At 37.2% G+C, this 13,101-nt stretch overlaps 1 protein-coding gene across 2 annotated transcripts; it reads left to right on the top strand.

Moving 5' to 3' along the window:
• The first annotated feature begins 368 nt into the window (after positions 1–368).
• Positions 369–12,758, top strand: LOC116320498. 2 transcript variants are annotated; one of them, XM_031740120.2, is made up of 6 exons: positions 369–472; positions 8,257–8,357; positions 8,594–8,926; positions 10,789–10,887; positions 11,496–11,626; positions 12,184–12,758. In XM_031740120.2, exons 2-6 carry the CDS (start codon positions 8,306–8,308, stop codon positions 12,328–12,330), a joined length of 762 nt encoding a protein of 253 aa, XP_031595980.1. In that variant the 5' UTR covers positions 369–472; positions 8,257–8,305; the 3' UTR covers positions 12,331–12,758. The 2 variants fall into 2 exon arrangements, with proteins under 2 accessions (XP_031595980.1, XP_039469164.1); XM_039613230.1 differs by lacking the exon at positions 369–472 and adding an exon at positions 3,823–4,017.
• Positions 12,759–13,101: the final 343 nt, after the last annotated feature.

Raw genomic sequence — 13,101 nt, 5'->3', positions numbered from 1 at the left:
ACTATTCAACTCTGCCAGGTCTTGTGGGGTGCTGCAGTTGGAAACCTTGAAAATCAGGCAGCTCCATAAATAAATATGTTTAAAGCATTCACCAACTGTACTTATATAATTTTGTTTAAGAGGTTCCACTTATGAGTTAAACTATGCATTGTGTTTCATGAGAATTTATTGACACCTCAACATGCACACAACTTTACCTTTTCTATGTTGCGTGTGATGTCTTCGTCCATGAAGACATCTACATTAAAGTCGTCAAGAGACGTCTTCTGGCCTCACATCATAAAGAACAGGTGTCTGTTCAAACGGTGAGGGCCTGGCCCATTGTGCGCAATGGACCAAGCAGTCAGTTTTCCAGCTGTATAAAATTGCTTGACAGCAACTGTTGGCTATAGCTGAACAACAGATTCCCAGGCTTCCCCTCGAAAATCCCAAGGGAATTCTGAGCTTCTACCAAAAGTAACCTGCAGGGAAAGTGAGTAAAATATTTGAGTCATATGGAGATATCATGTTTATGACAAAAAAAACAAGAAATGCATGCTTTCCATTACTGTATTGGAGAGATGGCACTTTAAGTTTCCGAAAAAATTCCTCCATAATCCTCTGCCATTTCACCCATAAATTCAATATTTGGCAATTTATGCCAGGCAAAATATGATTTCGAGAGTGCCGTGCAGGCACTATGGAGGATTTTCCTCCATCGAGCTATTGCGGTAAAAGAACAGCAGGTGTCGATATGGGTTTGCTGGAAATCTTTCAGCACTGTAGCAAGGTCCATCTCATCCTGAAGAAGTTTAAAAAAAGCAATCTGGTCATGACTACATGATGAAACACGTTATACACAGATACAGCAGTTATGGTCGTGTTATTCATTACACATACATCAGAATCATTTTGTTCAGGGGAAGTGTTCAGGACAGTGTCATCCACGTCAGATACTTCTGAGTCTGCAGAGTCAATGTAAAACTCTTCCCTAAACAGAACACAAATGTGTTTGATTTTTTTAATATCATGTACAAATATTGAAATTGAATGACTCATCTGATAATGTGATTTCACATTGTTTTAGGTACTGTACAGATACAACCACTTAACAAAACAAAAAACAAAAAAAACAACGCAAGTACAAATACCAATATCACCAATTGTCACACCTAAAGAACAACCAGTTAAGAAATGCAATGTAACACATGTGGAAAAGCTAAACAGAAACAGAGGGAGGTAATCAAACCATTGGGGTAGATTCAGAATACATCAATTTTATCAGTTCAATACATAAGCTTTACATTTTCAAACTTCTCCAGTCTCACCTCCTTATAATTACTTACTGATTGATTGTCAATATTTACAATCAATTTTATGCTGTGTGGTTTATAAGTTACAGTTGACACTGAAATTTTAGCATGTTACTTAATAAGAACCACCACTTGTTAACCTGTGGTTCCTGGAGGCCATGCCTACTATGGTGAGCTGTCTGGGTGTGGGTTTCATGCAGAACACTGCAATGGAATAACCGCGTCATATTTCATAGCAGTAAGAGCACCCAAATGCAGGCTAGGCAGATAAAACTAAGGAACACAAAAGAAAAAAGTCACGAGGCTGCAGGCAGACGGACAAAAACAAAGTGAATTCCAGAGGGACATGACCAGTATTGCAACAAACTCCAGGAACACAAGAACACACAGGGACAAGTTCACAGACACTGACTAAGAACATGGTACAGTGTACCTGAAATATACTGAGTGAAAATCAATAACAACGCCAACTAACGTTTAAAACGGAGAAGATGCAAAGGACAAAAGATGAAATAACTTAACAGTTGAATATTTATCGATATAGACTACACAAAATGATCCTAAGTATAACACTGATAGAATAAACGTTTTATGAAATAGATAAACATCAGCCCATATAAAAATTGTTACACCAAAGTTCAAGCTTGCTATACTGCATTTCACAGTTATTAACAGTGTATCAACTGATGGGGTGCATTATTTATACATAGCTGTCTCACAGAGTGATCAGATAAATGTCTCAAAACCTTAGGGGCATCACAGCATTTAGTATTCTGAACAGTGACATTTTACAAGATAGCTTAGACAATTTATGGGTGACTGGAGAGCCACTGAGTTACAGTAATAGTACTAACAATAAATTATGGCATATCAGCCACCTGAGTGAAACATTTGAATACCTTTAAATGGATATAAAGATTCGAGTGACACAGAAGGTTTCTGGTTCGAATTTCTCTGGGTGTCTCATCTTCAAATGGAAGAATGAGCCGCTGTCCATTCACTTTGCAGAGCTCAAACTGCACTGGTATCTCAGGAATATTTTCCCGTAGTGCCTGCCTGAATTCCTCGGCATTTAGGTTGATGGGAACGGCCACCCAAGAAGCATGCGTGGCATCTGCCAACAGATTTAAACTAAGTTATCCTGCCATTTTTACTAAAAAGTTCTTTACTGAAAACGACAAAAGCTAAATTGTCACATTGTAGTGTGTCAATGTCAATTTACTGGTCCAAGGAAATAGCGATAAAAAGGTGATAATCTTTAAAATCTAAATGTCAAAATCTAAAGTTGCTAAACAAATGACACCATGACAATTTAAATATCGACCTGACTACCAGGAAAAAAAATGTTGTCCAATCAATTTTTTATTTTTATTTATTTATTTATTTATTTATTTTTTTAAATCTCCCACTGTTTGTAAGTTAATCAGAAGACTGAAATAATTATGGGGGGGGGGGGTATTTTTTAGATATGACATGTCCACTGCAGAGGACATAGGAAGGCCAAACATGTAAAACTGAACTTTTATGGAGCAGTCTGAAGTCAGGGAACTTTAGTGGTTTCTTCCCCCAAAACTGCAAGTCACTGCTATACTGAAGTCTTGAGTTGGTGATTGCCTGATCAAAAAAGTAGACAACTGCACGTACTGTCCATTTCTGAGTGCGAGAGGCCATCCTGTAGAAACTCAACATTCGGTCAACAAGGTCCACGCCACCTATGTTGGTATTGTACTCAGCAAATGCCAGTTGCCTTGGCACCTTTACAAATCTTTTGTTTTTCTTGGACCATCTCGTGCGTGTGTCCTGAGATTGATTGCCATAGGCAGAGGATGCCATGACAACTGACTTGTTGTCCAACCACTTAATGACAGCAATTTCAGGAGGACTTCGTCTGAGTACCATCTCTGATGCACCTCTTTCCTTCTTCTTGAAGGGCTTATTGCCTATGATCTTCTTCATCAGACAACTCAAGATCTGAGTTTCCCTCAACAAACTGCAATAAATTTGTTTCTGCTTCTAAAAAGGACTCCTTTTCTGGTCATTTAACAACAACAAAAAAAAAAAAAAAAAAAAAAAAAACAGAACAAGATGGAGGAAATGACTACAAATGTCCATTATGGAGGACATTTTTTAAACACTTCAATACTATACTAAAATAAAGTTAGAATTAAGCATACTGTGTTTTAATGTGTTATTAAGAGACTTATCTAAAATACGTTAACAACATTTATAGCCAAAAATTGCTGAACAAAAAGTTTTATACACTTACTTTAGTTCGTCCCATAACATGTGCTTGCAGCGATGGCTGCCATGTTCCTTGATGAAAAAACCAAAGTTCCCAAAGCCCCACCCCTTCACATTTGGTATCATTGGAAAGCCCTAAATGTCCTCTGTAGATACCAAAAGGGGGTAATTCTGTAGTCATAATACTGTACGACATGGAATGGAAGGAGATGCGGACATAAATACACAAAAGGATAACGAGGGACATGGGAACACAGCTGACATAGATAATCATAACGAGACAGGGCAGGAGCAAACACAACATGACGCATACTGACGGGAGACTGTCAAAGTAAAACAGGAAGTACACAGAGGCGCAGACAGGAGGGGAGGAGAGAACCCGGGGAGAGCACAGACATAACGGGCTGGGGAAAACATGGAATAAAACTCGAGGAGGACAAACGAGGCATGGGGACTCACAGATACGTGGAGGGGGACACATGGGGTAAAGTCACGTGGGCAAATCTAATAAGCAACACCTTAACAGAACAACCTAGGGACCCTTAGAATAAACAGTGGACCTAAAACATAATAACATCAAATGACAGCAATACAAGAAACACAAAATACCGGGTAGAAGTCCCGGGACCATGAGAGGGCTATTTGTATTTTCCTATTGCAAACAGTGTATAACCAGGCGTACCCTGTATTACTTTGAGTTAGCAGACAGGCCATAAGACAGTTATTCACTTAAACTCTGTATATAAAGAATGAAGTCTTGAGCTTAAAAAAACATCCTTGAATCAAGCCAAGATCAGTGAGGCGGTGAACCGTTACAGGGCAAGTCATTTACAAACAATCACACCAGACTAGAAATGGAAGACTTCTGATTTCACCTGATTGACTGAGGAAATGTTTGTATCCATATAACACAGATGTATTGAGTCCATGCAGTAATTGTAACTCTTGGCAGTTAATGTTTATTATATATTTTGAGGATAGCACCAAGTTGTTACATGTTTATGTATGTGTGTCAATCTGTGTGTGTTGTTCTCAAATGTTACCAATATATATATATTAAGGTCACTTAGACAATGATATGTAGAAGTGTCTGAGACTCAATAATTGATGGAACTGTATGTTTGATCTGTGGTTTGACAGAGCAGTCAGGAAACGCTGGCCTTTCTGTTATTGTACTTTCTGTTTAAATCATCATTTAATTGGTATTTTGGATTTTTATTGCAATGAATTTGTTATTTTCTTATCCTTAAGTGCCTTTGTTTAGAGAACATCTAGACATAGCAAATTTCATATCCTTTTTCTAACCACTGGTAAATTCATGTCGTTGCCACCTATCACATGATTCTTTGAAATACATAACATGTGAGGACTTTTTTGTGTGTGAGCCATGAAACTGATTATGTAATTTTTCACAGTTGTACTTTGCAAGTTATTTGCCAAACCAACCGACTCTACACAGACGTGGTTGGTAGTTTTTTTATGTTTCATTTTTTTCATCTAATAGGAGCTTGAACAAAAGCTCTAATAACTAATTAGGTACTAATTTAATAACTCTAATAGGTCTGTGTTGCCTTGACGTCAGTGATATATCTCATCAACAAAATACCAGAGCAGGACAACAGGACAACTGGACACTGGAAAAAATTGAGCAATTGTCCAATCTTATCACATAAGTGCTCAAAGGTATAAAAGATGGTAACGTAGTGTAGAATGTAGAGAAATACAATTAATCTAGCATATATCTCAGTTGCAACACCACTTGGATAAAAACTTAAAAAGTTGGTCGTAGGTGAAATCACCAAACAAAAATCAAAAGTGAACTTTTAAAATTAGATCCTTTTATTAAAATTAAATAAACTAACTTGATAAAATCATTAGAAGTAATAAAGGTGTTTTAGTTATGTATTATTGTAGGGTCTACCTTACAATATTATGCTATATACTTTTTAAGCATAATTGAATGCGTAGTGACCCTTTGTGGAGTCGAACTCAACTTAAATAGTTCTTGCAGCTGGTATCAGTTTTCATGACTGGGGCACGCATGTTTAGCCAGCGTGCAGAGTAATTGTGATAATGTACTTTTCAGGTTTGAACATTTAAGACAGGCATGTGGTCATCTTTCTCGCAAAGAGTATAGAAATCTACAAAAATCTCACTTCATGAAAATGATCTTAAACAGTTTAAACCTTTGATGACATCATGTTCCAGGTTTTTTTTTTTTTTTTTTAATTCACCTGAGTGACAAAGCTAAATAAGTTGGTCTTTGTTACAGCTGCACCCTACAAGCTTGTTCTTTGGTCTGTGACACCTTTTATCGTTTCTTCTCTGTCGTTTTTGCCTTTCAAAAAAAAGCCTCTTAATGTGAAACTGACCTTTTCACAACTGTGCCTGTCTCTTTCACGCAGACAGTGTGTGCCTACACATTTTATCTTTAAAAGAAGACTTTATATAAGGTAACATGCTAAGTGATACAAAAGGCGCTGTATAAATAACATTTAATTGAATTATATTAGAACTTGTTTTCACTTATCATTACTTTTAGCTCATGATGGTTTCTTTCATCTCCATTTTGAATTTGTTTATGTCTAACTGAGAGAGGTACAGACAAGCATGTAAACATATATCTGCATTTGCAAGGTCACTACAGCACTAGTGAGAGGTTAGATACCTGGATTCTCAGAGGCCTGTCAGTGTTGAGCAGACTGCCTGTTGAAGACAGAACAAACAAATGTCCTGGTACCGCTGGCACGCAATTTCAAATTTAAGTTCCCTTTGTTTTGTTTTTTACAGAAGTCTTAGTTACCACATAGCTGGTTATGTGCGTGTCCGTGCATCCTCCCAGCCTGTAACATGCAGTAGGCACTATAAATTTTGCTGTGCATGTTGTATACAATAATGTCACACATGGCCTCTTAAATGACATCAGGGAAATATCAAAAATAAAAGCTTTATTGCAGTTTGTGCACCCACATAACCACTGGTGTGCTTTCACACACCTGGAAAACTTTTATTTCTATGATTGTGACTGTGAGAAGAACTTTTGGTGTTTTGTCTTTTGACAAAACATCCACATCCCACTACCACACAAAATGTTGTAGGTGTACATTGTGGTTTTAGCTTAGCTGCAGAAGCAGAGGTGGGGCAGAGCATTTCAGAGAGCAGTGCCAGGTTGAGCTGAATGGTACAGCTGCTGCATATCTTCTAATCAGCTTTTCCTTTTTACTTAGCAGGCTGAAATTTTGAGACACAGAGACCACAGAGCAGCCACAGCCATACCAAGCTACACACCTGTCTAAGAAGGAAGTAGCCTGAGTTGTCGCTTAGCGTATTGTGGCAGACTGGATTTGAGCAGCACATGGCTTCTGTTTGGATACAACTGCATGTGGGCTTAGGCTGCTCTCAATTAAGATTATTTCTTCTGAAAGTCATAAATCCCTGCAGCTCATGAAGTTTGGATACGGACCCAAGATCTCTGGGAGTATCCCCAAAGCATCAGAGTTTTCCACATTAATGCACATGGAACAACAGTGGTAGCCTAAGCTTTTCCACAAAGTCATAGTTTTGCTGCCATTTGGAGCACACCAGCTTTAAAGCAAGTTTTTGTAAAGGAAGAACACACAAAACTTTCATGGTTGTTGTGATGGAGGAAATGCTGAAGGGTGATGTGACAGTGTAGGATGGGTGAGATGGAGGCAGATGTCCCACTATGTTGATTCCTAAATGGAGAGGCTGGAAAAAAAAAGCTGCTGTGTCATTATTGTCGAGGTGTCCTAGAGTACCTGTATAAAGTAACTACAATATGGCAACACACAGATGTTACAGATGGTTCTGAAATCCCCAAAATAATAAAGAAATTTTACAGATATTAGAACTTAAAGTGAACATTTCACTCCCCAAATGTTGCAAGGAAAACATCTCCAAACAATTATGTAATATAGCCAAAAAATAACTCCATGAAATAACTGTCCATACTTCCCAAGTCCAACAATCAGAGAGTCATAGTGGATCATCTGGTTGAGGCACCTTGAGGTGACCATTGTGAAGTGGTGTATGAATAAAATTGAAATGAAATAAAACTGAAAAAGCTCCACAAATAGTGGACCAAAAAGCTTAGTTCAGTTTCATTAATCGTCATACTCAACAATAAGTGCATTAAATGGAAGGCAGTTCTTTTTATAGTTTTTATTAACAGTATTTCTTCATCTTATGTTATATATTCCTTAATACTTATGATACTCTGATGATGAGCAGGAATGTGAACCGTGAGACAAGTTGAAAATCTACTGCTATTGTCTGTTGTCAACTTTTGTAAAAGGTGATTTGATTTACATCTACATTATTTACAAAATATTGAGCTAAACTAGGTTATATGTTTTAAAAAATGTAATTTTTTTAAAAAGCAGACATTGTGTCTTTGTTAGTAAAGCACAGAAATTAGATTTTTTTTATTGCTGTCATATTCTTCGTTGTCAGATTGCGCATGGCAATCTGCTTTTTGCTTTTAAATGGTACATCTGAGTCATTTTAAAGAAGTTATTTACAAACTTGTACCATATTTTTTCTCATGGACACATTTGGATCAAGATTTAAAAGCTAAACACGACTTCACGATCTAAAACTGAAACCAGTGATTTTATCCTACAAGATGCGCTAATCATCAGTCCAGACCATACATACAGGAAACATTACTCACTGTCTCTTTTGTCTGTGTGTGTGTATATAGAGAGAGAGCATTAGAAGCACAAGCAGTTTATGCTGCCACTGCTGCAGAGATGATGCGACTGTGTTGGGCCCTAGTGCTGATTTTTTCCTATTCCACTTCAGGTATGTTCATTTACTTTCCTATTCTGAAGTTTTCATTTTGTTTATGTCTGGATGAAATAACACTAGCTGAGAGAGGACTTTGTCCCATTTCTTAATTTGTTTCTGGTTTAAATTAATGTCACATTACATTTTGATATGTGTCTATGAGTGCTTCCAGAACAACTGATATTTAGCCACTGTTAATGCAGGTATCTTTGACATGTCCTTAATCAGAGACTTTGTCTCTTTTATAACAGAGGGCACTATAATCATCACAGAGCCTGGTGAGAGCATCACTTTGAAGTGTTCCTCAGAAGAATGCCCCCAAAACAATGGTCGATATGCTGGGATGTATCTGTATCATAGGTTTACTGAACAGAATGAGGTGTATTTCTATAGCAACCATGTTAACAGCAAAGTTACTGTGCGATCGAGATACAAAGGCAGGATGGAGTCAAACGGAGCTCCCATGAACCACAGCATCACCATGACCAATCTGACTGTGGATGATTCTGGTGTCTACACTTGTGTCTACAAAGAATCAGTAGACAAAAGTGTTGAGTGCAAAGTCTACACGGTTTTTGTAAGAGGTGAGTTTTTTTCTTCTATCTAACTCCAAAATCTTGTCCAGTAACTAAAAGACTGCTGAGGTGCTAATCACAGTGTACTGCAAATGTACAGTACACAGTTACATATTCAAGAGGTGATTTTTACATTAAGAAATAGCAACAGTATAGAAAGTTGGTTTATATTTACCTACACAGTGGTGACATTACACATGGATGTGGTTATCTGGGCTCCAGGAAAGTCAGCTTTTTATAAACCTAAACTCCAATATGTAGTATTTTTATGTAGTATTTAGGCAGGATAGCACTCTATAAACATCACTGCTGCTGAAAAATATATTTAAGAAAGTTATTGTATCAGCAACAACTGTTTCAGTTTAATACTTTTGCATTTCTGATTCTGTAAAATATAACCTTTTTTTTTAAAGTCCACTGTGTAAAATGTTACTAAAAACAGCACACAGTGATTTGCAAATCTCATTTTATTCATAAAAGAATATTTAAACTGAAAATGTATAAAATTTAAAGAAAAAAATAGGTCAACACATCTACAAAACATTAGGACAGGGTCACATTTAGCACTGTGCAGCATATCTACTTTTTTTTAACAACAGACCAGTTGCTGGACTTTAGGAGAGTAATGTTGTCCCATTTTTGTCCGATAGCACTCTAGCTGCTCAACAGTCCAGGTCTTCCTTCCCATATTTTTCTTTTTATGATGCACCAAATGTTTTCAGTTGGTGAAAGTTTGGAATACAGGCTGAAGAGCTCGGCACCGTGTTGTCCACATTGGAACCTACGGTTTGTTGCTCTAAACCCTGTATATACCTTTCAACATCGATGGTGCCAAATGTACAAGCTTTCAGTTCCACAGGCACTAATGCATCCTCACTAATGGTCCCTCTCTTCTTTAGTCTGGAAAAGTTCATGTTTTCCAAAAAATATTTCAAATTTCAGTTCTTTTGTCCACAGAACAGTTTTTGACTTTGTCCATTTTAAACTAACTTTGGCCCAGAGAAGATGGCAGTGTTTCTAGATCACATACACATATGGCTTCTTTGCCTGATAGAGCTTTAACCTCCTTTTGAGGATGGCATGGTCAACTAACACAGCCAGTGATTTGTGGATGTGTTCCTGAGCCCACACAATGATTTCCAAGGTATCATAACTGTTTTTACTGAACTCCCACCTGAAGGCCCAAAGATCACTGCCATCCAATACTGATTCTCTGAATCTTTTGATATTATGTAATACAGATGACGAGATATTCAGTCTTCATGGTTTTACATTGAGGAACATTATAATTTTTTTCCGATTAGTGGCCCTCTGCCCATCTTTACTTCTTAGAAACTCTGCCTCTCTACAATGTACTTGTACTTGGTTATAATACTGACTTCCTGCGAATTAACCTAATTAGCAAGAGGTGAAATGTTCCTGCAGCTCTTTGTTTTTGCTACTACTTAATTTTACAGTCTTTTTTGCCTTCCACCATAATTTGAGACAAATTGCTGCCATCAAATGAAAAATGATTTAATATTTTTCATGAAAAAGTAAAATTTCTCAATTTAAATATTTGACATGTTTTCTGTGTTTATGAGATTTGCAGATCATTACATTCAGTTTTAATTTACACTTTACACAACTTCTTTGGTCGTATACAAACACAGGGCTCCTGTTTAATGTGTCTTCCATATGTTTCATTACTCTGGTTGGTAAATGATGTGACCTAGTCCACTGTTCTTGTCAAGGTGACATATACAAAAGCATACCAATTTTCTGTTGTCCTTCCTGACTATGAAGGATTTTGTATCAAAAAATTGTTGCTGTACAATTAAAGTACAATTAAAGCTATTCTAAATTTGTATTTTATTTTTTTTTCCATACAGCAATAACAAACAAACATAACAGAGAGCTCCAGACGACCGCAGAGAAGAGACGTCTACCTGGTGGTAATCGTGAGCCTAATACTACCGAGCATCCCAAAGGTCAGTTCGATTCTCTCAGCTAACAGCCTGTCTGTTACCTCCCAGTGCTGTTATCAGCCAAGTGAAGTGCACTGCATACAGATGCTTCCATTGCCACAAATAAGTTTGCACACTTTATGAAGCTATGAAAGACAGAAGTAACAAAAACAAAGAAAACTATTTTATGTTAAGCTTTACAATTCTGACATCTCTTATGGTTGTGGTCACGTGATCTTCAGTAGAGCTGAACTCAACTTACAGTAGATATAAAACATAATAGACCATAATTCACAATTATTGATGTGCCATTTGGGCTTGGTGACACCCTCAACAGTAATGCTGAATAAAAGTAATATAAAAGGCTATTGTTTTTTTTGTTTTTTTAAAAACAGTGACAACACAGATTTTAATTACTTTTAATTACTTTTCCTCTTCCTATATGATATACAAAGAAGAGCAATCCTCCTTTTATTTTTAGATGAGCTCCTCTTGAGGTTTTTTTTGGAGAATTCTGTATTACATTGCAGATTTAATGTTAGAACAGTGTAATGAAAGAAGTTCACCAGGATGGTAAATTTCTTGTGCAGCTGAATGAAGACATCACTTTTGTTTTCCTGTATTTCACACAGAACCATGTCCCAGACAAAAGGCGCTCTTGTCCACTGCAGAGGAGAGACATCTACCTCTGGTGTTAATCATCAGTATTTCCACCATCATCCTGCTGTTCATCATAATCTTAATCCTACTGATGATCCAGAAGGCGAGTTCAGTTCTTTCTACTTAAAGCTTTCTATGTAAGGTACTGTTATGTAATCCAGCCCTGCAGCTATGGTCTGTAGCAGTGGTTATCTTGCATCTGCAGACAATGTACACATTTATTAGCCTCACCGCAACCAAGAATGACTGCTGTAAACACTGTAAACGCTCTTGCGCTGACTTGCTGATTATATCAGAAACCACTGAATTATCTGTTTGGATCTTGAAGTGCAGCTGTGAAAGTGCTGCAGCTCCTTGGAAAGTGCATCACACTGTTCACGTCTTTCGCTCTGTTGGCTCAAGATGAAAATAATTTTTCTTTGTTACAAAACTCAACGTTAATGATACGCTAACACACCTGTCCTCTGTAAACTCCACTTCTTAAGAACTCCACTTGGCTTTGTACCCACTGTGAGCACTGTTTTGTTTTACCATGTGTCATATCATTTGTCAGAAATGAAAACTTTCTAGAAGTTAACTGGATGTACTTTTTTAAAAATCTGCTTAAACCATCATGCTATTTATACAGAAAACTGATACAGTGGTTTTTACTATTGACAGGCGAGAAAAATGAGAAGCTACAAAAGAAAAGCAAGACCTTCCCTGCAAGGATCCAATGATTATGTGTATGAAGTTATGATGAAGACCAACGGGTGGCCAGCAGCAGCTCCAGTGCAGCCAGCACAAAACCCCTATGAGCTTGTTTAGAAATGTAGTCGAATATTATTCACTTCTGGAGGGTTTCTTTTTAAGCTGTTGATGGGGTGTTTTTTTTTTTCTTTTGTTTGTTTGTTTTTGGTTGATTTTGGTTTTTGAAGTGATTTAAATCACAATGAACGCACTCAAAGTGACCATTCATAGTGTTGCATTGCCTCTGTTCCCTGATTATTTGAGAATTGAGAGGGCATTTGAAAAAAGCATAAATACATATTGTGATATCATAGGCATAGGGTTTGGGTTGTCACTTGTAAGCACCTAGGCCTCAGACAGCCATAATAAACATCAGCAGCCTGATTATTGATCTGTTAGTTTAGCACAAATGAACACAAATGGTGAGTGTTTCTTGTTTATGTATTATAACTTGGAGGGTGCATGCGAAGACATGTGAAACATACTTGTGGCCAAAAACAACCGAAGGTGGGCGGGAGGGTGGGGATGGGGAGGGGGATGAGTGGTTTATATTTCTATATGCAGATATCTCACATGATTATTAATTGATCTGATAACAATCGCATATAAATAACTGACATAATTAGAGTTCTGAAAGTGGAGATGAGACTGGATGATAACTGGTTAGACTGTTTATTGGAGTGGAAATAACAGACATGTTTTGAAACAGTTGTAGTTTTGTTTGTTTGTTTGTTTTTCGGTTTGTTTGTTTGTTTCTTGACTTGTATGCTTTATTATTGTTAATTCCAAACCTTCTCCATAATTTGTGCTCTGTGCTCTGGAATATAACAACAGTAATCTGAGGTATAT

This window comes from Oreochromis aureus, linkage group 6 (assembly GCF_013358895.1).
Source record: "Oreochromis aureus strain Israel breed Guangdong linkage group 6, ZZ_aureus, whole genome shotgun sequence".
Lineage (NCBI taxonomy): Eukaryota > Metazoa > Chordata > Actinopteri > Cichliformes > Cichlidae > Oreochromis > Oreochromis aureus.
This window is presented reverse-complemented; position numbering and strand designations above follow the sequence as displayed.

Coding starts and splice junctions, on each gene's coding strand:
- LOC116320498 (XM_039613230.1), top strand. Junction 10,888..11,495: donor TACTACCGAGCATCCCAAAG/GTCAGTTCGATT, acceptor TATTTCACACAG/AACCATGTCCCAGACAAAAG. Junction 11,627..12,183: donor TCCTACTGATGATCCAGAAG/GCGAGTTCAGTT, acceptor TACTATTGACAG/GCGAGAAAAATGAGAAGCTA.